This window comes from Camponotus floridanus, unplaced genomic scaffold (assembly GCF_003227725.1).
Source record: "Camponotus floridanus strain SB8 unplaced genomic scaffold, Cflo_v7.5 scaffold59, whole genome shotgun sequence".
NCBI lineage: Eukaryota > Metazoa > Arthropoda > Insecta > Hymenoptera > Formicidae > Camponotus > Camponotus floridanus.
In genome coordinates this window covers 340,357-367,982 of record NW_020229758.1, presented here as the reverse complement: position 1 = coordinate 367,982, position 27,626 = coordinate 340,357, and the positions used below count along the sequence as shown (strand labels likewise).

Here is a 27,626-nt window from a genome sequence, read left to right as displayed (position 1 = left end):
CGAATGAAAAATGTGGCGGTCCATCGAATATTTAATTACTGAAAAAAAAAAAATGTTGATATCACGAGAAAGAGTATCTCGACTACGTCTGATATTCGATAGAGATTAATCACTCGATTAAATCACGGTTTATGCACGTTTATTGCTTAACACGTAGCTTCTCTCGCGCGATTTTTGTTCAATTTATTGTTTATATTTAAAATAAATCTTCTCGAAGACATTTTCTCAAATGCCATTTGTATCCTGGTCGTTTCTAGTAATAAAAAATGGTTATTTATGTTATTTAAATGTGGTCACTCGACGCGCTCGATATGCAAATCACATTAATGTGACATTTGACAAGTGCTATTTGGATACAACGAGCTGCTATTATTGGAATCGTTTACGTGATGTTTTCACAAAGTTTAAATTTCTCACTTCTCTCGTTCCTTCATCGAGAAAATATTTTCGTTGGCAAAAGTCCGAGTGTTGACAATTCGTCGTTGTTATTCGTTATTAATTACTCGGAACAATAATAACCCAATCGATCGTATCATTAATTAATCGAATCTGATTAATTTATTAAACAAATAGAGTCAATTTGTTTCGATGCTAAGAAAGTTAATGCACACTTGATAATAATGTAAATATATATATATATATATATATATATATATATATATATATTTATATAAAATTGTTATCGAATTTAAAATCAATTTTTTGTCGCAATTTAATCAAACATTTCACTTATTTTCTAGTTTAATTTTAATCTCGTCTTAGCTTGAAATATATAAGGTACCTCAAAATTATTAGCCAGAATTATAGCCATCATATTCAATTTCGACGTAAACTTTAATGATTAAAGAGCATCAATGTGTTTCTCATTAATGCGTATAACACATTATAATACTTGTTTTCGCGTACACATTCCATATTACACTATCGGTCGGTTCATAGAACGGTAACTCCCGGATCAACTATCGAGGAAATTTTGTTATCAGTGTCATTAATGGTCATTGCGCAAAGTCCAACGTGCTGATATTCAGCAATCAAATATGCACGCTCCGTTTGGCGAAAAGCTCGGAATAATCGCGACGTCAAAAACTGATGACGTCATACCTCTCGACTCTCTAATGTGCCCCATACGTGGCACGTGACGTGAGATGCGAATCGCGATCGCAAATCGCAGATTGTTTTGCCGATTAGTCATCGTGTTGTTAAATTGACGCGTGCAAACGCACGATCGGGCAAACGATTGATGAATTGACGGACAATAAAGCAATTTCGACAAAGCCGCATTTAACGATAAATGTTTAAATCCGATCCTTATTCGTCAAATTAATCAACAAATTATTCGCGCTGTGTTCAAATAACTGTACATCATTTTATACAGGCGGGGATTTTAATAATTCATGATATAATCATGAATTAATTAAATCTCCGCCTGTATAAAATTAATGCGATGCAAAGTTCAGTCGATCGCTAGTCAGATGGAGTTACCGGCAAGAAGAAAGTAGATGCAGACAAGTGGAGTCTGATCAATTCGATATATGATTTATCTGGAATTTATGTTATATATTCTCGAAAAACAAAAAAAAACGTACAATTAATTCCAAAATCAAAGACAACATTTTAAGCAGAGAATGCATTATTTTAAGCAATTACCTCTCAATTTTAATTCCTTATTTTTCTATCAAGACCTATATCTTTTTTACAACAATAATTTTTCAAAAAAATCACAAATGTCACTTAACTCGAATAATTGTATTAATTTTATCGGTTGAAAAACGACTGATTGGGACGTGACTTGCTGCGGGCGAAAGTTAAACAGCACCCAACACGTGCATAAGCATGGAGAAAGACGAAGATAGCGAGACGGGAGAGAAAGAGAGAGAGAAAGATAAGAGGGAAAGAAAAAGCGACAGAGAATAACAACGTGCGATAAATGCGTATCGCCGGCACGCGTTGAGTCACGCGGTAATTCCGCCCGCTCGATGGCACGTGAAACCCGGCCTACATGAAAAACGCGACCTTATTGCTCGATCGAAAATTGCACGAGGGAATCTTCTTCCAGACGAGATCGCGTCGCATGATAAAACGCGCGTCGATAGTAACTTCCTTTTTAATTTCTGTCTGCAATCGGAGCACTTTTCTTCCATCCCCTTTACGTCTATCCGCCTAAAGTATCCGAGGAATTTTTTTTATTCACTGTCAGATGCAACGTCTGCCAAACGAAGAGTTTGAACTCTATAATATACATGTGTAATAATCTTGCTCTCTCTCTCTTTTTCTCTTGTGCCAAAGTTATTTTGCAACATAATGTTTAAGCGTTATCAGGCGTGTTATGATTTTATCGCGAACAATTTCACGAGATTAGGAGCCGTAAAGAGATAGCGTGGAAAAAAACTTATCGGCAAATTGACAAAACACATCGTTATTTTTAATTTCGATAAAAAAGAAATCACAATACTCGTTAACTCGCCCCACTCGCGAGATGTATGTACGTCGGGATATCGTTGCGCGCGCGTGAACGATCGCCGCTCGATTTTCGCAAGACTGCCGTCACTCAATATAGCTCGAAATTAAATGTGGCCCGCGCGACAAATTTAACTTGGAAGACCTAACTGTTACGGCAAATGTGTGCGCGCGTACTCTAATTTTGGCACGTTTGCCATTTGGATCAACGACTCCGTATTTTCAACGTTTGCCGCATCGCCGATCGTTATAAGAAAAAATATTCAATTAGAAATGACATATTTATCACTTGTATCTCGAGCTTCAAGGTTGAGCATCTTAAAAAGCCAAGTATTAAAAAAGCGAAGAATATGATGTCTCTGAAAAAATCCGCGCTTCCGAGAAACATATTAAATATGTAAAGGATCAATGGAAAATAATATAATCGACCAAAACTAGCCAAATTTCTTGTTTACTTATTTAAAAAATTAAACAAGAAATTTGGCTAGTTTTGGTCGATTATATTATTTTCCAATGATCCTTAGATTTTTCTATTAGCGATATTAAGATATTTTAAGAATATTAAATATGTATTTTTTATTAAATAATTATATTAGTTTTTTATTATATTATTTTATATGCACTTTTGGCGTAAAATATCTGTCATCTTTTTTTCTCCAAGTTTTGCTCTTGACTTTGAAAATGGAGTTTCGGAACTCGAGATGCAACATTGTGCGCGTTAAACGAGTTACGCCCAGGTCGTCCCTTGCATGTGACGCCGCTGCGAGCGTTATTTGGGTCGCGTGCGATCGTCGTCACGGCTCGATCGTTTTCCACAAGTAGTTTTCTGGTCACGTCACTCGTTTCCATGAATGTCCTCGCCACGTGATGCCGACTTGATGATATTTTATGGAAATAAACGAGGGTGGAGGATGCGCGCAGGCATAAACGCCTTGAGCGTTTTTCACAAATGAATCACGATCGACGCGAGCGATGCCTTTTATGCTTATCAGAAATTATGCAAATTATCAGAAATTATGCAAAGTGTGTCACCTTAATAAAGATATATTAAATAAAAGATATTTTTTTTTATAAAAATTACCTTAATTTTTATAATGTACAAAATCATGTTCAAATGGTTATAATCAAATTTAAATATAATTTTCAGAATATTTTTATTAACATTCTTATCAATAATATTGATTTCACATCGATTATCTACAATCGACTCAATATTAAAACAATACCACGTGAAATAAATATAAAATAAATTATTCACTTCTTACATTATTGACAAAAATATTGATAAAATTCGTCTCTAATTCACGTAGAACCATTTTACTTAGAGTATAATTTTTACGACATCTCTCCTTTAAAATGGAATATATGACATCTGAATTGTCTCTCGTTAAATAATATATCTCTCTTCCAGCATTTTTTTTTAAATACACCCTGCACACACCCTGCACATATCGGGGAATCATTAAACACGATAGGGTGCTATCAGTCTAGACATCTTTCGAAACTCACCGCCGCACGAAGCTCACCGCAACTCGACAACGGTTCCAGAAAGTGACGTGGAGAAGCGCGTGACTCGAATTATCTCGCCTGCCACGTGTAGATCGCGGTGAAGGAGCGAAAGAGACAAAGTGACCTCAAGTAGAACGGACCGAGGCTATCTAAGCTCTTGTAACACCGATGCCAGGATGCCCATCCTTGAACGCTAGAATGCACTACTCATTATCGAATGAAACGCATAACGAGAAATAATGAAGTGTACACGAATGTGCAAAATGTATAAATTAAAAATTTTACTTTGCTCTCTATTATTATTATTATATTTATCATTATTAATATATTTATTATTATTATTATTATTATTATTATTATCATTATCATCATTATCATCATTATCACTATCAGTTATTATCAGTATCATTATTATTGTTATTATTATAATTATTATCATTAGTATTATTATTATCATCATTATTATCATTATGATTATTATTATGATTATTATTATCATTATTATTATTATTATTATTATTATTATATTAATTGTTTAATAATAAAGTATAAAAATGTGTGTTGTATATGTGTTAGAAAAAAATTCGATATTTTTGAAAGCAAAAATCCAATTCTTTTTCTTGCTTCTAATGAGGCAACGAAATTTTTTCACGTTGTTACGTCGAGCGAGTATAATCGTGCACGGATCCTGATTCAACTAATAATGAGCGAGAAAACGACTCTGGTATTCCCGGGAATAAATCGTCCATCCGTATGACAACGAGGCACAGTCGTCGTACTTTGGTAGCGGCGAGACACGCGTTTCGGCACGTTGCGTGCGCGTGAAAGCGCCCCGACACGTCTTCTCTTTCGTCACGTAGAGCAGATTTAAGGCCGCGGATCGACGTAAGGACGTACTCTCGAATTCCCGGATGAATTCGCAGAGGCAAAGAGCGCTGCGAGAGATCCCCGTTCGTTGCGCTAGATACCGTTGCTTTACATAATTTGCCAACGCAACGCGAATTAGGCACGCTTTAACCGGTAACGCGATTGAACTTTTGTAATCCCGATGTGTGCAATTTCGCGAGTGATAAATGGCCGATGAAAAAAAGAGAGAGAGAGAGAGAGAGATTGACGGCAATTGCGTCACTCGAAGATTCGTCGCGTATTACGCAAGGATGGATAAAAACGCGAAAATTTCTCGTCCCCCGTCTTTCCTCGAAGGATATTAATGCTGTCATCTTGATGCGAAATCCTTCGCGCTTTCACAGACACAATCTCGAAAATCGATAATGTTGCTTTCATCCAGTAAAAATGAATTACTTGTTCGGATTCATTAAATCGATTCTCGAAATCGACAGATTCTTTCGCTGAGAATCGAGGTATACGAGTATCGCGCGATGGGCAAAAAATAATAACGTCAATCACTCCCATCCGCGAATCCTATTGGCGGGACACGCTGCTTTCTCCTGATTGTCGCGAGTGATACGTCAAGGAAGAGAGACGGAACATTCCTTTCTAATCCAGACCTGCGTGTAATCATCGAAGCATCTCGAGAAGACACCTCGTCATGTTTCCAAGTCATTTCCTGAACAAGGAGCCTCTTAACTTAAGAGAGCGACGATTACGACACACTTGAAAGAAAGAGGAGAAATTTAGCGAACGGATTCCCGATCGGATAAAGTCTCGAAAGATCCGCACGAACAACCGGAAGGTCTTTTTGCGAGCAAATCCGGTTGTCCGTTAGAGCGGCAAAAACGACGCGTGAAATTTTAATTAAACTTTCGATTTATTAGAGCAAAGAGATATCATAAAGTTCTATTTTTTTCTAATATTCTAAAAATAAAATTTATAATTTACTAATATCTATAATTTTTACTAACAAGCTTTTTGCATATACGTTGCAATAATAGCTGTTGTTACCTAGAGTGGAAATAGCATTTAACACGAAATGACCTATTTATATTAAAAACGTTTATTACAAGCATCGCGTCAGCCATTAATTGCGTTGCTCCCATTTATCGCTATTTCGAAAAACGCAGACTATAAATACAATGTTGATAATGCAACAAGTTCCTAGCACATCAGTGGGATATGCATTGTCAAAAAATTTCTTCTTTTCGCAATTATAAATATCTACGTAAAAACGTGTCGAAATTTCGACATTCACAGAAACGATCGCGAGGATCGAATGTGGATTCATTCACCGACAGTCCCCGATAAAAATTTAGCATACTCGACGCAATTTCGCGTCATCACTGTGTCACAATCATCGTTTTCGGGACATGACGTAGCTACCTCGCGACACATTGTTGCGTCATTGCTGGTTCAACAACACGGAAAAGCTTTCTTCGCGGCACGATAGCCTAGATAATCCGCGGTTTCTCACCTACTCCGATTTCGGAAGGAATCTTCCAAATCTGTCACGAATCGAAAACGGAAAAGTAAAATCGCGAAAGATTAAATTGGTACGAAAAACGTTCTAAGATACATCGTTTCACATTTGCAAAGAGAAAGCTGCATATTGTTATATAACAATTTATACGACAATTTGCATTTATACAGAAATAAAAACAAAAACAGTTCTTAAACAATGCATTTTAAATATTAAATAATGGCATACATTTTCTTAATTTGCAAGTTTTTACATTTTTTTTTAAATAGATGTATTATTTGAAAACCAAATTAGCGAATATGACGTCAAAGTTAATAACAAAATTATAATTAGTTCTTTTTTATTCGTGCGCAATATTTGCCTAGATCTAAGATTGCACCTTCGCAAATAATTTTCTCGGAACGAAGACATTTGTTCGTTTTCATTTAAGCAAATGTTGCGAAACGCAGTAAAAAAGAGCCGATATACAGATATCCGACGTGTGACAGGCACAGAGTAACGTCACCGTGCCATTACTTAATATTTCGCCGATTGGCAAAGTGCTTATTATGGAACTGATCGTGTGCAAATGAGCTCGTGACTCACCCTGGAGACCTTCTTCTTGGTATAAACCTCGTCATCCTCCGAGGCCGTGGCGAAGTTCAGATTGCCCTCGCAATATCCAGCTCCTATGCCCATGCCGTATATCTCGTCCTTGCAGGAGCTACCATCCAGACTGAAAAAAAAATAGCAGAACTCATGATTAATTATTCATGTATTGATCCAAAAACGCGACATGGTCGCTGCTTAAAAATAGAAACTTGTCCTTCGTCTTTGGAAAGATTCGAGTGGTGAAAAAAATGTGATTTTCGCACGTATAAAATATCCCAAATAACTCTCCTCTTCTTCATCCGATGAGTATAATCATCGCAATCTTGCAAGTTATATTTTATATTAATTACAAAGTGGAATTTTTTTGAAAGCTTTCCGCTTTTGCGCCGCAAGGAAGAAGACGATTAATGTTTAAGGAGGAAAACGTAGACGCGTGCTGGCGATGACGCTATCAAGAGGTTAAATGCAGCTTAACGTCGCACGAAGCTTACGTAACGACGCGACACGAATATGTTTCAGTCAATAACCTTGTGCACGTCCCTTGCCCCGTTATAGATTTTCCGCTGCAAATAAAGTGAACGGGAGAAGCACGAGGCACCGGCTCAATTATTGATAAGCCCGGCAATATCGCTGCTTATGAAACTTGCAGACGACACCGTTTTTCCCATCGTCGTCGGCCGGTCGACGAGGGATTGTCCGGTGTTTGGCGTGAATTTTTAACGAACTAAAAGGAGTTCCGTCGTTCCTCACATGCCGTGAGTGACACGAATACGCCGTAACTTTGAGGAGGCAATCGGAAGGTCGCCGGCATCGGTAATTCGCTAATAAGCCATCAGAAATCGGGTCTCATTCGTTGCTAATAACTTATGTATAGGAGAGCTGGTAGAGACACGTGACAACGCGGTCGACAATCGTTCCCATTACATATGATATTAAAGTAGATTCTTCCTGCCGATACGAATAAAATCTGGGTATTTTTAATATATCGAGTTATAATAAATGCTTACGTCAGCGAGCATTTTCGTTAATTAGATTGAAAAAGAAAGCGCGAGCACGTCATCATTTTTCATATCCTTTGAATTATAGCTTCAAATACATAATGTAACGACTACATGAATGTTTAACGCGATTGAATTGGAAGCTAATCAAATCAGTCTATTGAAATTCCTGAAAGGTCACAAATATGCTCTGAAGAGTAAGACCTATTTTTGCGGTTAAAGATCAGGAAATTTATATTCTATAATTAGAAATATTATATATCACGTTGAAAGATAAGCAAAATTAAAAGGAACAACCTGGAATGCGATGTAAATTCTATTTTGCTAAACTTAATATTTTAGATTATCGCATTTCTCTATTATCTTGCAAAATTCTCTCGGCGATTTTATTGTACAACAATAACGAGCTCACTTATTATTGCATTTATCGAACGCAATCACTCGCGCTCGCGTGAACGAAAGTTCAAGGATGAAGCTGTCGATATCATATCCCGCGACACGAGAATGTCCGTCACGAAGAAGATTGAAGAATTTTTGCGAAATTTTTACGATTTACAGCAGAAATGAAAAAAAAAGAAAAAATAAGAAAAAAGATGGTAAAGTGTAGAAATTCCGGATTAAATTTTCGAAACTAATTCCACACGTAACATTTCTATAAATATAATTTGCGCGAATAAAAACGCTTACTAAGATTGACGAGATCCGGATCCAGAATGAATCGAAGCGCACAAGAAATTGGAGAAAAAAAGTAAGAAAAAAAACGTGGGCTGTAGTTTTCTCCGCGAGGTGCGCCACGTGAATTGCGTAACGCACAGCTGGGAGCTTTTTTTTATCGTACTTTTTTACGAGACAACAACGGCGCGTTTTACTTATATCAGGGTGGGATTATAGGCGAGCAGCGCCTCGTGTACCTGCACGTGGTTGACATTTTCCGGCATGTGACTAGAATCGCGCGTCCCCTCTCTCTCTTTCTCATCCTCCTCCCCCCTCCCCCTCATGGCCCATCAGTGCAACTATACCGTTCTCTTTTATACGCATCGGCCGATACCTGTATGCACCTGCGCGCATTACGCATCCCGATGAAACTGCATGCATGCACACATACACATGCACGAGCAGCCATAGCGTGCCCCGAATAGGATTGCGAAGACTATATCGAGACATCGATATTGAAACAAATGTCGATGTTTACTGTCGCTTACCGAAAGCTACCGATAATTTTAGATATTAATATTTTCAAATCTCACTAATCAATATTAATCTTTTTGACGGAAATCGTTGGGATTCTAATAGCATAACAAAGTAGTTGCTGCATAAAATTAATAATAGAAAAATTAAATATAAAACGCATATATTTTAATTTCTAAAATAAATATGAAAATCAATATTAATCTTTTGACGGAAATCATTAGGATAATAAAAAAGTTAATAAGAAATATAATAAAAATATAATATTTAAAAAAATTAAATATAATTAAATATAAAACATGTATATTTTAATATTTAAAAAAAAGTATGAAAATAAAGTAATTCGAGGAAATGGAAATGATCCACCATTTCCAATAATATCGAGTGTATATGATTCAAACTTTCAAGAAGTACGATAAAATGTGTCATATTCGCGATAAACTCGGTGATAACACGTAATCAATATCGTTAATTTAACAAGTATATCAATAACTTTACACTCGATATCAAGGAGAAATCCATGATGAAAATAGTAATGTCGAGAAGTATCGGAGCGTCAAGGGGGAAAGTGTCGCTATTTCATCAATATGTTGTCAACGTCCTTTGTCAAGTACGACGTGCCTACACGCGTGCAACCTACGCAGAGCGATAGGATAAAATTTCGTAACGAGACACCATGTCGCTCCATTAATAACGGCGACAATTACACGAGGCCGCCCATCTCGCCCGGAGAATTTTCTGATCGTGCGCGACAAACGACGATGACGCAACACTGCGATGCACGTGGAGATGACTTCGATCCAGTGAAATGCCCTTCCCGGAGCCCTTCTAGCTCACGATTACGTATACCGCTCCCACGTAGTGTCGCTCAAAGAGCTCCAAGCTTAACCGTAACTCTTTCTAGCCCTCTTCATTCAGGTCCATAAAATTAAAAAAAAAAAATAAATAAATTTTTTTTAATTAAAAAAAGAGAAAAAAGAAGGTGAAATTTTTCTTCAATTTGTAATAAAAAATTGAGGTTGCACGATTAACTACTCTTCTAACGTTAATATCTAGATATTCTCTTTGAGTGAAATTATATAGTGGCTTTTTCGTGAAAGAGAAACCGCAATCGACCGTCAATCTTTAATCATGTTGACGAAGCGATAAACCGCAAAGTAGAAGCTTTTAATGTCCATGGGACCGCTCATATTTTTTCCTTGTTTATTTCTAGTTATTATGTTATTTATAGATTGATTTACCTACTCTCGAGATTAATTTCAAGATATCACCTTTCAATCGAATGTATTACGGCTGTTCTTAGGTGACATTACGAAGTGGAACGTTGAACTGTCAAAACATCCATAAATTTTGAACGGGCAAAATTTATTATCCGCGTTCTCTGAAAACACTTTTTCAAAACTTGACTTCTCAATCTAAAAATTAATCTATCAAACAATAAAACAACTTATTATTACAAACTTTTGTTAGACATTTTCCTTCTTTTTACCTATCTTCAAAATTTATTTTTTTAGAAATTCCGTGTGATAAATATTACGAACCGAGAGAGAAGCGAGCGAAATTTCAAGGCGAGACCGGTCCCATCGATCTTGGAGCTGATCCGCAATTTCGATCATGCCGGGCGTGAGATTCGCACATAGCAGAGCTGTCGTGCCCGAGATCCATCCACAAGGCGTCCTTCATCGACCTTACTGCCCACCATGCGTCGCGTCGCGTCGCGTCGCTCGCTCGCGCGTGCATGCGTTCACTTTCACGATCGGCTGCGCGGGCGCACGTGCGTGAGCCGATTCACTTGACTGGCAATCCCATTTCGCGCTACATGCGCTACTCTCGCGTCAAAAATTTCCGGCGATTATATGCGAAACGCCAGTGACTCTAACGGAGCGCCTGATTCATTCACTTGACATTTGAATCACCGCTAATTAAATTTTATAAACATCGTTTCTCCTTCTCCTCGAAATAAAATAATAAAGATCGTAAAATTTAGCCATCTATATATATATCTCCTTGTAGTTTCGTGCCTTTCCAATTTTACAAGGATTTAAAAATGCCAATGGAAGAGTTGATGCCATTGACTTTCAACGAGAGGTCAACTACTATTCAAAAAATACAGTACATTTTATTGTTAACATTGCCATTTATTGCTTTTGTATTGTTAATAATGATTTTGTATATTGTTGGTGTTCCTAATATTAAATTTTACTGTCAATGTTATTATTTTATTGTCAATATTGTAAAATAAAAAAATATTTCTAGTGCAATATTACTTTTTTTCTTATATTGCTAGTATTATTTCAATACATATTTTTCTGAAACATTTTCTAAAATATATTTCCTAAAATCATATTTACTGTATTGCCGCAATATATTCCTAATGAAATGTACAATGATTGCTCCAGTCATTGATCTCTCGACTTTCAATGTCGAAAACGAAAGAAACGAAATCTCTTTAATTTAATAAAATAACTTATTAAAAAATGTAAAAATATATAGAGAGAGAGAAAGATAAATTATCTCTCCGACCTAAATTCAAAGCAAAAAGATGAACCAGGTCTCCGCAAAGATCGAGATCTTTAGTGCAAGTATTTCTAGTGCAATATTACTTTTTTTTATATTACTAGTATTATTTCAATACATATTTTTTTAAATAAGTATTTTCTAAAATTAAATTTACTGTATTGCCGCAATATATTCCCAATGAAATATACAATGATTGACCCCTTGACTTTCAATGTCGAAAACGAAAGAAACGAAATCTCTTTAATTTAATAAAATAATAAATTGATAAAATAAGTTAATTAATAAAACAAGTTTTTAAAAAATGTAAAAATATATATATATGTAGAGAGAGAGAAAGATAGATTATCTCTCCGACCTAAATTCAAAGCAAAGAGACGAACCAGGTCCCCGCAAAGATCGAGATCTCGCGCGTCCTTCGACGTTTTTCGCACGCCACGACGCACTGCAGCATGCACCGATGCGATACCATTCACTTTCACATGGTTGATCGCGAATGCGTAGGTATGCAGGTAGGTATGCCATCCGTCACGCACACCTACGCATAAACAAACGTCGATGGGCAGTAAAAATCTATTCGTTACGCCGCTTGCCGGTTAATTGCCGCTCACTGTTGTTATTATCGCGTGTTTATCATCTTAATTAACACATTCTTTTATGCGCTCCCATGTAACAGTTTATCATCGCGGTTCGTTAAATCCGCCGTATTATGCTAATCTACGTTGGCGTTTGATGAATATGGAACAAATCGTTAGACTTTGAAAATTTTAGATCTCTATGATGGATAAAAATATTCCAGAGAAAATATATTGCGTGCAAAAATAATAATTTGTTTACAAGAAATTTGTACAGTAAAGAAAAAGAGGGATAAAAAGTATTTTCCTTTTTAATTTGCCATTATTTCAAGTAAACATTCAAAATCGACTGTATGCTGGTGATGTAAGAAAGAAATTAATTCTCCCTCTCTTACTAAAATAATAATAATAATATATAATTAATTTCTTTTTTCCTAGGCTTTTCAGTAGATTTAATTTAATTTTATATATATACACAGTAAAAAATTGTGCGTCCATGTTAAAATTTTCTTGTGTTACCACGTTTTGATTAGTACTTTAATGTAAAATTAATATACAACTTATATGTTATTATTTTTATAACGTTTTCATGTGTTACATTTATGTCAACTTCATAACTTAACACTTTGTATATGTCTCTTAGAAATGGAATATTATTTTTGTTGAATATTTTTTATTGAGTGTTTTTTACAAAATCATTTTAAACAACATGTTTCAAAATCAATTTAACGTTCTAAGAAAAGTTAAAGTAAATTTTGAAATAATCTTGAACTTTGATATACAAAATAATCAAATTTACTAAAATCAAATGTTTCTATTACAAATAATTTAAGTTAAAATAATTACTATTATATGTTAATGTCCTACAACAATTCTTACGAGTTATTGTAACTATTTTTTCATGTAATTTTTAATTAATTTGTATGTTATTTTTACATTACATTTAAAGTCACAATAACAAAAATAAATGTATTGTGTCAATTATTTAACATTTTTAGTTTGTCAATAAGTAACATACGACAAATGAGTTATTTTAACTTAAAATTTAGAGTGGACTTTCTGGGACGTGTGAAAAATGTTCCAATTAACATTTTATTTTTTACTGTGTAAATTATAATTATTTCACAATATTATATACAGGGTATCCGATTCGTGAGGAACCAAACGAAAAGTGATGATAATTTGGGTCAAATAGTCCTCTACCATTTTGCAAAATTCGCAATAATTATTAAGTAATAAGCAAAAAGCGATCTACCGCTTCTCATGCGCTGGGACATTTTTACTTATTACTTAATAATTATTGCAAATTTTGCAAAATGGTAGAGGACTATTCTTCTTAGTTTGACCCAATCTATCATCACTTTTCGTTGGGTCCCTCACGAATCGGACACCCTGTATAATTATAACCAAATTAAGTCTCTGAAATGTCTAGAAAAAATATAATATTAATTTTATTTTTCCCGATTACGTTATGCTTGAACTGCCTCATCCAGGAAGTGATGGACCGTGGTGTACGTGTAATGTTGGGCAGCGGAGATGGCCGCCAGCGTCGCAACACGTGAATAATAACGAGAAGGTTTGTACATGCATGCACGCACGTCACGACGATCGTGCGTGTCGCGAACGCGTGCGTCGCCGACAACAGCCTCCTTTTATCGGAGATACGTACGTGCGAGCTACACAAGGCCCGATCGATGCGTGCCAGCGACACGTACTTGCGACTGACAATACATGCACGTGCACGTGCACGCGTAAAAGGCGCATTTGTCATATTACTCGCAATTAAATACTACAAAAATGACTCGCGGCTATTAAACATTCGGAATGAATTCCACGTTCGAACGTGACCTGAAAATTAATCGAAGAATATCAAGTTTATCGTTTATGGTATTCTTTGCGAGTTTTCACATCGTGTGTATCTTTGCTAATTAAAATCCGAAATGAAGGTTTTCTTGGAATCCATTTGGGATTTACCGAACAATAAAATTCCCATCTTTCGAGACTCATCGTTAATTCTCCGAAAATCTCTCAATCACCCATAATAGCGGCTCGGTTTAGTCTCTATCGAGATATCTTGTGTATATATTTAGCAGGCAGACTAAACTACAGCGCGAAGGCAAGGATTGATGATCAGCTTGATATGTATATAATCGCTTCATCTTCCCAATGATGCAAGGAGATGATTTATATGTCGCACTTCGCGGCGAGGTTTCACGGACCTCGTTGACCCTCGACGACACATTGTGAAGCTTTCGCTTCGTCATGTTTTGCAATCATCAAGACGACGCATCTTCCCATTCCCGATGCTTAATTGGCGGTTGACAGCTGGGGAACAGATGCGCTAATGTACTCGATAATCTTCCCTTCGTCGGTGACGTTTCTCTCGCGCTCTCGTTTCCGAATAAAATAGAACGATCTGTTTAAGTTATTCTCGGTCCAACTGTCGAAGGTCGTCGCCTTGAATGGCCCCTATATCTCGAATTAACATAATTCACGAAATTGTACCTGCAGACATTGGCGAACGTTTCGACGGCTCCGACTTTTGGCTGTCAAAGTGAAGTGAAACAAATACGTCACATTACGTTATTTATCACGATGTAAACAAGTTTCAAGAAAAAAAAGAATGTCTTAGTGTGTATGCGTGTTTAATGAACCTTTATCCATAGCTCGAGTCTAATTCAAATTTTATGTGAACTAAACGATTCCATTTGATTCATTTGTAGATCAGGTGGCGCGATAACTTACAACTTGTTGTTAATGGGTAATCGGAACCGCATGTGTGTTGTATTATCGTAGTAGTGATCTTTCATTCTGAATATTATTGTATTTTTTCAGAGGTCATGATTCAGTTTAATATTTTATTCTAATAATACTAATTCAAAATGTTCTCGTACGAATTAAACCGAGATGAGAAAAATTATTGCAATTGCGATGAAAAAATTACTGCAACTTTTAATTAAATCTCATTGACTACAAATAAAGACGCTGAACATTTCTCTGATGCAAAGTCTATAAAAAAATATAAAAATCAATTTTTATTCACACATACATACAATTATGTCTACAAATTATATTTCGCGTAAAAGCTGTATTTCGATGTTTGTTAAAAAACGTTATTTTTAAAAAATCCATTTTTCTCATGGGAGAAAAATATGCATTCTTTCCTTAGCTTTCTTGACAAGAGCGTTCGTTGTACGATACACCTTTCGAATTATCACGAATTCTGGTTGCAAAACGCGGATCTGTTACGTGCATTAGGCTGGACGTGTAGCCTGGTAATCGAGTATTTCGAGAATCGAGAAAAGGTAATTATTCGCTACATCGGGCATCGATTAACGCGGCGCGTGTTCCCGCATGTGTCGAGCATTTAATTTTTTCGCGTTACGCAAACCTCGCATGCCGAAAGTCCTCGCGAAATCGCATGCACCTACTTGACGTGTCGACGACGCAAGCGCGCGATGAGTTTGCAAAAGGTCAAGGATATACGAGTGACACACTCGAATGTAGTACACGCCTGATTTATAATCCAAATATTGAAAAATATTCTCGTCGCTGATGAGAATCTCTCTTTTCGAATTTAAAAGCAAATATACAAAATAAAAAAAAGATAAAAATTATTTTCTTCTTCTACGCGAATTCAATAACAATTTGATAAGAGTCGCCAAAGGATAAATATATTACAAGTTACACTGAGAAAAATCGTTTGATTGTACCAACAAGACGTATATGATTGAAGGCATTTTGGTTAGATCAAACAAGAATGTCTAGTTATCATGATAAGACTCGATTTTTTATAACTAGAACGTTTAATAGATTTAAGGATTTGGTTAGTATTTTCTGATTGAATTTATAAAATTTCTTGTTACATTGATTTATTTGCTTGCCGCTCGGCGACGACCCACTCTCAACTTAATTCGTATTCAATATTTGCCATGAAATGTATATAAAAATCTAGTATTAACATTAAATCCAAAGTATATTTTTTTTTCTTACGAGCAGTAGTGCCAGAAAGAGGACGTTAGCTCTCTGATTGTGTGTGTTGAGCTGCATCCTCTTCTTTCATCACTGTTTATCAGTTTAATTTCTAACAAATTGAATTTAAAATAATTTATTCAATAATTTGGATTAAATGTATCCAATAATCTTGTTGGAATTCAGAATATTAAATAGACTTTTGAAATTAAATGGAAAAAACTTTAGACTTGGTGCTAGCGAGTTTAGTATTATTAACCAGAAAATTTGACAGGAAGAAATTAATAAAAGATACATCTGGTAATTCTTACAAGAATTCTGATTCGTCTATTTTCCAACAGACATACTGGTTGAATCTACCAAAATTCTAATTAATGCAATCAGATTTTTTCTCAGTGTACACACTTGTAATATGTAACTTATGCATCCTGTAGACGAGGGACAGATAAGGAGTTGGATCGAGAGGAGGAGGGGATAAAGAGGAAAGAGGAAACGAACGCGGCCGTTCTCTCCTGCCTGGCGTATCGTTATTCTGCACTCGGCATACACGGGTATATATACCGGGTCGTCGCGTAAAAATACTAACCTACATCCCGCCGAGCGCGTGTCGTGCAACGTGACTTCTGGCTCAGCCGCGCCGTTTCGTGCCGGTGATCGTGCGCTCCCCGCGAATCATCGAAAAAAACGTCAAGGGCGATATTATGGATTATTATTTGAGCATATATCACTACTATATAGCTTCAATTATTATGTACATATTATAATAATCAGTCTGTTTTCCATGAAAGATATTAAGTCTAAATTAATTGTACCAAATATTAAGATAAATATTTTTTGAATGAAAGAAATTATAAATTTATAGGTACAAAAATTATATAGAAGAGATTCGTAAGCCTACGTTAAAAAATGTTACAAATATTTTCTGGCTCGTTTTTTGAGTAGTATCTAGATATAATTCTGGCATTAGCGTGCGAATTCGAATTGGATTCGTGTTTCAGCAATCCCACGGGAAAGACACAGGCTGGCGCAATACATTTCATAATTCTAGAAATAGTACGGCCAACACATGATTAAATCCGACGGTGCTGTCCCCGATTTTATAATCTCGCCGAAATGAGTCTCGATTTCGTCGTTTTGCCAAAAAATCGAAAGGTCGGCGACTGCCTTAATTAAAATCACATCTACTACGGCAGTCATCAGTTTTTTATACTTGTTTAACACTTTATTCTAAAAGAAAATTCATCTTTTATTCAATCTCGAACCATGATTTGTTTGCAGAAATGGCAACATAAATTCTGGCAGTTTCCATATCTTGTCAAGAACCGACAGCAGATCGCGATTTGAATAATGAATGATTCGCAGCGAACGGAGAATAATCTCGAAGATGAAAGGCGACGATTCAGAAGTCTTTTTTCGCAATGAATCATCTGCCTCCGGTAATAAGATCGCTGTACTATTTTCCACGATCACTCGCACGTGTATTCGCTCGTGTTCACACAACACACGCGTGCACCTTGCAACGAGGACGGCGAGAAGCGTCAAGGTGACTCTCACTTTTTCCCGAGCGACACTGAACCTCTCTTTAGCGACAGGATTATCGACCTCCAACACGAGAGACTGTCAATTAATAAAAAGCAGATGCATATTTTAATAGAAAATATACCAAGAGGCAGAAAAAACTGCTGCAAAATCTACATTTCCTCCATAAAATTATTGAATAATAATGACTATCATATAAAATTCTCACGAGAATTTAAGACTAATAATTATTAAATTTATCGCTGAAAGTGCCATAGTATGAATAATAATATGTCTGTCAGTTTTGATGAAGAGTAAAAAGTTAAATGATCAAGAATAACAGCCGTTTTAATTTATACTCGTCATTTTACGAGTGATTACTAAAGCTTTATAAATTGAGAGAAAAATATGACGCGAAAGGCTGAAAAATTATCAAATTACTTCAAGTTCATGTTTAATGTAAGAATTAAATCGTGTTCATTGGATTACCATGCTTATTCTTCCTCGTCTGTATTTTTTGTGTCAAGAGTACCAAAGACAACAATCAACATGATACGACAGACGATGTGTTCTCCTTTGTGTACCGCACTAATATACTTTGTCTTGCCTTATCGCGATACGACTTTATCGTCGAAATTTTCCATCGTACGTGAGAAACCTGAGAGGACCTCTCCGAATCATCGACTGGCGACGAATTGTCCCGTGACATAAACAGGAAATCGATTCGCCGCCGATTAACCTCGACGTGCCAAAAGTCAATCTACGCGCAAATTTGCATCTCACATCGCGCGAGAGAGGGAAGCGCAGTCCATGGTCGCAATAATAAATAGCCGATGACAAGCGACCGACAGACGGGATGTGTATAAATATCGCGGCCGTGAGAATTATTGGTGCTATCGAATTCCATTGATGTCATCGCCGGACTTCTATTTCGGAAAGAAGCTTCGCGCGCACATGTGTTTTTTTTTTCTCTCGGCGAAACCATCCTTATATATGGAAAATGTCTATCGTCTCGATACCATCCTTATATATGTGAAAATTTCCGCACACTCTGTTGACTCACGCACGCTCTCTCGTACTTGCATTTAATTTCAGGCCCCGTATGTTACGCTGATAAGAGCCGATGACGATAACGCAGACTACTACTACTCGTATAACTTACAGCTTATACAGATAATAATTCGTCAGATCTAGATAATTTTTGCACGAGACACGCTTCTCTTGATGTAAATGAAAAATTATGTATGAGATATTTCAAAGAGTAAACACTTCAAGAAACTTAACAAGATGTTCTTGTATAAGCAATTATGTAATTGAAATATTATCTCCGAAACAGACTAATATTTAGAAGATAATTTTGTTGATCGATATAACATTTCCCCAAACGCTTTAATTAAAAATATATATTTCTTATTATTATTCATTTTTATTATTGTATTTTATTATTACATTATATTATAATTCTTTAATGTACCCATCATTTTTTATTATTATATATTTCACATTTTTTATTATTATATTTTTATATTTATTATTATTATATTATTATATTTTATTATTATTATTATTATTATTATGTATATTATTATATTTTATTATTATTAATTTTTATTATTATATATTATTATATTTCCTGTAAAATATAAAATCGTCGCGGCTGTTTTGATTGATCCAATTGCAAATGCGAATGTTACGAGCGCGGTATGTTAATTTTAAAAAGTTAGCGCGCGTCATTCACTACCAACGTCAAACACGAGACACAATACTATTACAAGGAGCGAAATTTACATTCTAAGCAAAAAGCCGACGCGCAATTGTGCCGCTTGTCGTAATACGCCGGTAATTATCGCAATTTGCAGCACTCGAATGGAAAATGAGTTTGGAATAGGCATCCATAGCAGAGGCGCTGTAAGAGATTTACCTTCGTCGCGCGCACGTGGAGTCACACGACATATATATACACGTGCACACATACACGTGAGCGTGCGCGCGCGCGCTTCTAATTATGCACGCTTCTTGAATATACATAATTGAAACGCACGGCGCAGCATTGTGCGCGAAACGTTGCGTTATTATATCCCCTTGATAATTATCTCTCTCTCTCTCTCTCACAGAAGTGTCGTTAATTTACTTCGATTCATTCCTCCGACGGTTTTTTTGCCGGTTTATCGAGTCATCAGGAATCTCGCAAGACGCAAGTGACGCGGAAGTAAGAGAACTAATAGGACAAAATGCAACAATCATATTTCGTTATCTTTTATTAACAATTTGGCCTGTTGAATTTTACGAGTCGAGCTAACTATGAAAAAAAGCACGTTATTTCTTTCGTAAATATCATATTTTTATAGGAATACTGATTGTGTATCAAGAGGAACACTGATTATGTTTGTTAGAATAATGATTCTTGACGAACTATTGTGTTATTAAAAACGCATCAATTATGTCACGCTCAATTCAGGGACATACGATGGATTGTATCATTATGTTTACAATTCTTATTATTTTTCCTCAAAAATCGAGAATGTCTCGAAAATTGAAAATTTTGCTTATCGAAAATCGCTGATGTCGAAGAAATATATTTATGATGTAATATTTATTTCTATTGACACAGGAGAACGATTGCGCTACAAAACAAATAACGTTGCCGAAATACCTGACATCCGGTTGATCTGTTAATCGTACTACGATCCCGTTCAGGTCGCAGTTGCTTTCCATGACGCAGGCACTCATCCCGTTTGCGTCACCAGCCATAGCTTGGTGTCGCGACATACATCGCGCATATAGGTATTGTTCGCCCGCGATCGTCAATTGTTGATATCGGGTCGAACGAGAAAAAAATAAGATTGAGAAAATTGCAAGTCTAAATAAAAAATAATAGGCTATAAAAATAAAGCTCTTTGTGAATGGAGATTGCAGTGACAAGCGTCACACTTTTCCCTATAACTTATTATAATCAATTCTCAAAGTAAGATCCTATTAAAAAAAAAAGAAAAGAAAATCAAGTATATTTTTCCAAAGTTAATAAAAACTTTTTTTATCTACCTTTCTTTTTTATTCTTTCATGATCCTTAATTTTCGTAATTTTTTTATCTATCTTTCTTTTTTATTCTTACACGATTCTTAATTTTCTAAATTGCAATTCGCTAAAATTATTAATACATGTGTCTTCTGTAATAAATGGCATTCTATTTTGTGTGATCTCCAACAGCTATGTGTCGCAATACCCTGTATTCCCACAAGTATGCACTAACCCATGCAGGTGGTTAGACATGCAATCATACAAATGCCCGCCTTATGCGTATATATATACGAGAAACGTAGAGGGACGCGTGAATAAATCCCTACAGATCGATTGGCAGTGTCAATGGCCGGCACGTATTGCCAAGATGCAAAAAATAGCACTTTATAAAACTGCTCATAGAGAACGATCTCGATCGACGTACAGATTATTTCAGTCACACCATAAATACATAAACGAAAGAAATTATTTTATTTTTTAAAATTAATTATAATTATTTAAAAAATAAACTTTTAATTTTCTTAGTTGTATATATTATAACCAGATTAAAAATTAGAATTTGCAAGATCTCGATAAAATAATTATATTGATATTTACTTTATATAAAATAATTATTCATTATTATTTTCGATAGAGATTTTAAATTGTAACGAAACACGTTTCAGTATCGAATATTAATAAGATAATTTCTCGTCTGTCTCTCTCTCTCTCTCTCTCTCTCTCTCTCTCTCTCTCTCTTCGATGACATATTCTGAATTTATAGTGTATAATTGACAGACCACTGATATCTGTATTTTATCTCGTACGCGGCCATGAATCTTTTAGTAGCGTGTTCTCACAGGAATACAAATAAAGGATATCTACAAGCCTAATTATCAAGAAAATATACAAATAGAGATGGAGAAAATAAACACGTGCTAAAAGGAAAGAGAGAGGGGGGGGGAGGATACACACGACCAAGTCGAAGCACCTATGTGTATTTAGATAACGAGGATACTACTTTTCGTATATCATAGACGATTTGTTGATTTGCTGATAAAATGTTATGGGTTTCAAAATCTTGCACGAGATCATGAATGAAGCCGTCTAATATGCCAGTACCTTCGCTTATCTAGCGAAATTCGAAAAGATACTCTCGGAATGAATGACGCAATATTCGCGAGAATTTCTTATTATTCTAAAACATCGCCACCGGAAATTAGTATAATATATCTCTTCTCCGCGTTGAATTTTAAAATTATATTCACGAATGAATTGTATCGCGAAGAAAGAATTCATTCTAAATGTCAGACATAATGCTTTGCAAATGTATGCCTCTGATTTGGATTTCGATGTACAAAACGTGACGAAAATACGCAACTCGGAAATAGAAAGAAGCCGCGGCTGACCAATGGCCTTCGATAGAATCTTCAGAAAAACACTCTTTTGTGCACGCGTGAGACTCGATATGCGGATGAAAAAGTTGGGATGAATGGAGCTGCGAAGCGTCTCAATGTTCGCGTGACGTTATGCAACAGACATACGTGTGAATGCGCATTAAGCGCGATATTCATAAATATTTTTTTTACGTAATAATCTGCTTCAATGCATCAAGAATAAGCGGAAGTGCGTCTCGATCTTTAATCTCTCCAGGTCATCTCGCAATTCTACGATTATTATTGACCACTGTAATTTCCCTCCGAGGGAAAAAGAAACAAAGCGAGGCTAATTAGCGGACTGCAGACGCGAGAAAGTTCCTGGAACGTTGAAAACCCGACCGTTTATTATTATATGTCGCCGACTCGACGCGGTAAAAACGACCCGACACGTTTGACATTGTTTTTCTTCATTGCGTCACATCGTCATTCGCACGTGTCGACGTTTCTCGTCGACTGAAAGAGAGACTTTATCTTAATGACTTCGCGAAATCATCGTTCGTCATGCTCGTTTACGCGAATAATAATGAAAGGTGAATTTTTCACGAGGTGAACTAAAGCGAGGAATAGAGTCACCTCCAAGCACGTGCAACGCGACACTGCTAAAAGATGTAAATGACTTGTCTCGTATATTGTCTCGCTGATTTCTATACACGTGACAAATGACGCTAGCGATCCGACCCATGACACAGTCGTTTATGCGAAAACATTCGATCGTGGAAAAACACGTGTACCTCCTCTCCCTCCTCTCCTTCCCGCGTCCTCGTAAATAATGTACATCCACAAATGCGATGTTTTTAAATGGCGCAAAAAAGTATCGAAATGAGCCCGTTACATCTTGCATATTTCACGTTATCGATATTTATTTCGCCGGCATGGATATATTTATTCGCGTTTATTTACAATTGGTTTACGTGTAATATAACGTTTATAGCCTTTGTTTATAGCGTTTTATTGAATCTTCAAAATACGCATGCGTTTTTATATTTTAATTTTCACTAATCTAGATGCAAATAAGCGTAGAGTTGCATACATTATTATTTTCTAATTTCTGCAACTATATATCCTCATTAATCAAATCAAATCTAGCGCGAAGGCTTGAAAATCTCATTAATATATAACCTATTATAATTACGATCGATTTGTCAACGTCATTTAAAACGCGCGCCTTTAAAAACGTGCGACGAGTAAATAAATTTGCTTTCTCTCGTAAGTACAATCTTAGAGATATACATCTAGAAATAAAAATAGATCGCTGTAAAAATAAGGTTTATCTAATTCTAACTAGATACGACGAAGCCTTGGCTTTTCATTCGATTTAGCAACCGTACGCACGCATACGCACACGCACACGCACACACACACACACACACACACGCACTTACCTCTCGTATTTCACCTGCATCGAATGCGCCGAGTTCTCCTCCCAGTAATTCTGTGTCTCCATCATCTTGCCGCATAGAACGACGCTGGTACCCGGCGATGATCGCACTGCTCTCCTCTCGTTCCTCGCACTTAAAACGTCCACTAAACGCAGTGTTATTGTGTCCTCTCGCGAGAGAGGAATCGGCTGACGAGAATCGCGCGCGTCACGTGACAGCTGAACGTGACGGGCGTGTACGGGCGAGGGGGACCGGCGGTTTCTCCTCGCTCCTCGCTCGAGAGGAAGAAGGGAAAGTCGAAATCGAGCCCGACCGTCTCGATCGTCGAAATTGGAACTGGACCGAGATCGATCGGTCGGCGCCGCGATGACGGAACGGACGCGCGGCAGGAAGGACGAATCGAACGACACGCAGCAACTCACCGCACGCACGCATGCACGTACGCATACACCGCACAACACGTCACGTTACGTCGCGTCGCGTCACGGATGATAGCGGCGCACGAGATTAGGTTATTTTCACGTCCACGGACTCACTGACACATTCGCGGCGACGAGAGTGCGGCCGGTGGCGCGCGACAGAGGAATTCGCCCACGACACTCAGCCAAGTCCGGTCTCGCGCGCGCGATATCCCGTACTGGCGCCCTCTTTCTCCCGCCTCCCACCTTGTCACTCTCTCTCTCTCTCTTTCTCTCTCGCGCGCGCGCTCTCTCTCCCCCCTCCTCCGCGCGCGCTGCAGCACGAGACGCGCGTGCACGAGCCGCGCGGCCGTTCACTGATTTGCGCCTCGTTTTCCGATCGCGATCGGATCCGAGATCCCCCTCGAGCGGGTCTCGCTAAATTTGATGAATCGTTTCTCGGGATGGTTATTTTAGAACTGATCTTTTCCGCGCCCTTTCTCTTCACCTCGACGTTTCCTCGGGATTTGTCGGGACTTTTTTACGCTTCCGATGCTCGCGCTTTTCTCTTTGGGATTCTCGAGGATTTCACGACGCTTCTTCTCAGAAAGATCGAGGGGGATTCGGTGCAGCCGATGATACTGATGACGCTGATAAGGCCGTTGACTCGCATTCGCGAGCGCGAAATTTCATCAGAGTCGTCGTGATTCGTCCAACTTGCTCGTCTTGATATTTCCAAGGTGTAATTCCCCTTGATATTTCCAAGGTGTAATTCCCCGTCGAGCGAATGAGAGATAAGAGCGATAAATTCGGGAAATTATCGGTCGCGATCGATGCAACCGTGACATAAATCTTCTCTTTGGTATTCTTGGATCCTCCGCGAGTCGCGATGATTCGCAAAGCAAGCACACACACGCGCGTCGTCGTCGCCTACGACAAGTTACGTGTAATCGCGCGCGCGCGGTCCTGTCCCATGTTACAGTGGTTCCTGAGGCGCGTTACAGTGGATCTGCTGATGAGGATGGTGGGGGTAAATCCGGAGCCGTCTCAGGTGCGGCTGCGATGATCGCGATTGGGGTGCAACTATCTAGTGCAACATCTGGGAATAACGTAGCATGTGAGTCGTAACGTCACACGATCACGTGGTCTCACCTGTCAAAATTTCGATCAGCTGTTTGACATATAATTTGACATATATCGAAACATTTTGCATCTCTTCTCGAATTGGAAGATTGGTATGACATTGATTCTTCCACACATTGATCTTTATCTAAATATGAAAAAGAAAGTGCTCGCATTGATTAATATCGAGGAAAATCATCTCGAATTTTAGCACTGATGAAATTTATTCTTCGACACGCGGATAATGTTAAGTAATTTGTTCCTTTGCAGAGTTAGTAAAATTATTTTCCTTTGTTTTTAGTTTCATTAGCAAACTTTATTTTTACTACAAAATTGCTTTCCCACGAGTTAACTCTTTTCAGCAAAGTTAATATTAGCGGGAGAAATTAACTTTTATAAACGGAATGTAAATGCTCGTGCAAATTCTAGAGCGGAAAAATTTGCGAGCCACAAACCTGGATCACAAGATTGGAACGTGCGTCGACACGATTCCGCGATGACGGCGCGTTCGGGGGACGATAAGATCGTTCTTGACACATCACGTGTTGATAAATGTACGCGGAACGATATGACAAAGCATCTGAAAACAGTTTTAGCGGTGCACGCGCGTACACAACCACCAAAACGGAAACAAACACGCCTTGAGAAGTGCTGCATCACATCGTTCTCACGATCTACAGTTTCGTCGAGAGAAAAAGATTGTATATATATATGTGTGTGTGTGTGTGTGTGCGTGCGTGTCCAATTTATTTTCTATTTATTTTCTATCGATTATTTTTATCGATATTTATTTTCTATTTATTTTCTATGGATTATTTTTATCCATTTTATTGTCTCTACTTACTTTCCTCGGATATATATGTATTTCAAAAATAAATTCACACAATTTATAATAATTAGCAGTGAAATGAGTTTTCCATACACTTTCGCATGATTACAAAAACAATTCTTCGAACGATAATACGAATTTATTTGACGCGAATATCAATCATAATTGATTAATTGATGAACCGTAAAAACTAGATGGAAAATAGCGGAGGACGAGCACAATTTATAATCGCAAAGACACGTTAATATTGCTATGTATTTTTTTAAATCTAACAATAAGTGATTTAGGATAAGTCAAAACAAAGTATACAAGTAATAAAATGATATACAAAGTGACATTATTACAATTGATAGCGATGTTCCTCCAAGTATCGATCAAAGTTTAAAAATATTCTATTCTCGTAAAGTTTCGTGTTAAAATAGAATCGAATATTTTTTGTCGGTTTCTCATAAAATGAGAGTACATTCTCGACGCTGATCTCAATGCTTATAATGCCAGAGTGCGTGTATTTTGGAATTATTACTCATCAAAGTATCGCGTTTTGTTATTAAATACACGTGCGAAACAAAAATCGCATTGAATTTATCTTTCAAGTACATCTGCAAAAGAACACGACAGGTGCGCTTCTATCAAGATTAATGACTATTTGCAAGTTTTACTCTACCTGGATCATTTATAAAAATGTTTTTATCATATAATAAATAAAAAGAAAATATTATTAGCCTTGTGACACTCATAAATATTCACTAGATTATACATGTAATTTGATATTAATATTAACGTATATATGAATTTTCTATTATTGTACATGATGTTGAATTTTTATCTAACTATTTAATTACTTCGACAGTTTGAAAAAATTATTGAAAAAATTATTGAAAAAATTAACGAATCCAGAAGTATCAAATCAAATCTCTTTCTTTACGAACAAATTATAATATTATAAATAATTATTACACTTTAGAAGAAATGATACATGATATAATTAAAACATTGTCTTATGATATGATACATATGATATTATGATCAATGCAGCTCGTTCTTTCTCATAGCATCTTTTTTTTATTGACTTTGTAACATTGGAATATTGAAAATCGATCCTCGATATCGATTGATGCATCTCAAATCACAAATTTCGATCACTGGAACGAACACCTACTATATCATTTTAAAATATATATTTTTCTGAAAAAGCTAGGCAAGAATTGTTAGCCAAACAATCAAAAACTACAATATAATTGGTAGTAAATTCATAATAAAAATAAGAAAGAATACGAATTGCCTGACACCGATGAATCACGGTCCACGATTCTATTTCAAAAATTATCAAAATAAATTCGTAGGAAGGAAATTACACACCCACGATAACAGATATAAATAACGAATACACACGTTATGCCAGTTCCAAGTATCCAACACAAGTAGCTTTCGAATCGAGGCTCAACCTCAGAGAACCGCGCGCGTCGTCGCCACGTAACACAACCGATGATGCAAATGCGACGTAAGGTGCAGCTCCGTGCGAAAAAAAAGAGGAAAAAAGGAACGAAGGGAAGAGAAAAATATCAGCTTTCCAGGTGAAAGTCCGCGAGCTCGTCGAGCGGGCGAGGTAGGGAACTTGAGACGCTACTGGCCAACGTGCGGGGCGAACAGGACGGGTGGGACGAGACGGGGGAAGCGGCGGGGGGGGGGGTGGCAAGACGGCGGACGAAGGCGAGGAAGGTGAGCCTTGCTCAGGTGTGGAGTGGGGCGCCCGCGGCAGTTA

General features: G+C 37.0%; 1 protein-coding gene across 1 annotated transcript in view; it reads right to left on the bottom strand.

Moving 5' to 3' along the window:
* Nucleotides 1-27,388, bottom strand: part of LOC105251939 (hairy/enhancer-of-split related with YRPW motif protein 2) — a 38,236-nt gene extending 10,848 nt beyond the window's left edge. Inside the window, exons 1-3 of the mRNA XM_011259063.3 lie at nt 27,257-27,388; nt 23,519-25,065; nt 6,926-7,055 (exon numbers count right to left, since the gene is read on the bottom strand). Coding sequence (XP_011257365.1) covers nt 6,926-7,055; nt 23,519-23,583 — 195 coding nt within the window. The 5' untranslated portion in view covers nt 23,584-25,065; nt 27,257-27,388. The remainder of the gene's footprint in view (nt 1-6,925; nt 7,056-23,518; nt 25,066-27,256) is intronic.
* Between the last annotated feature and the right edge of the window lie 238 nt (nt 27,389-27,626).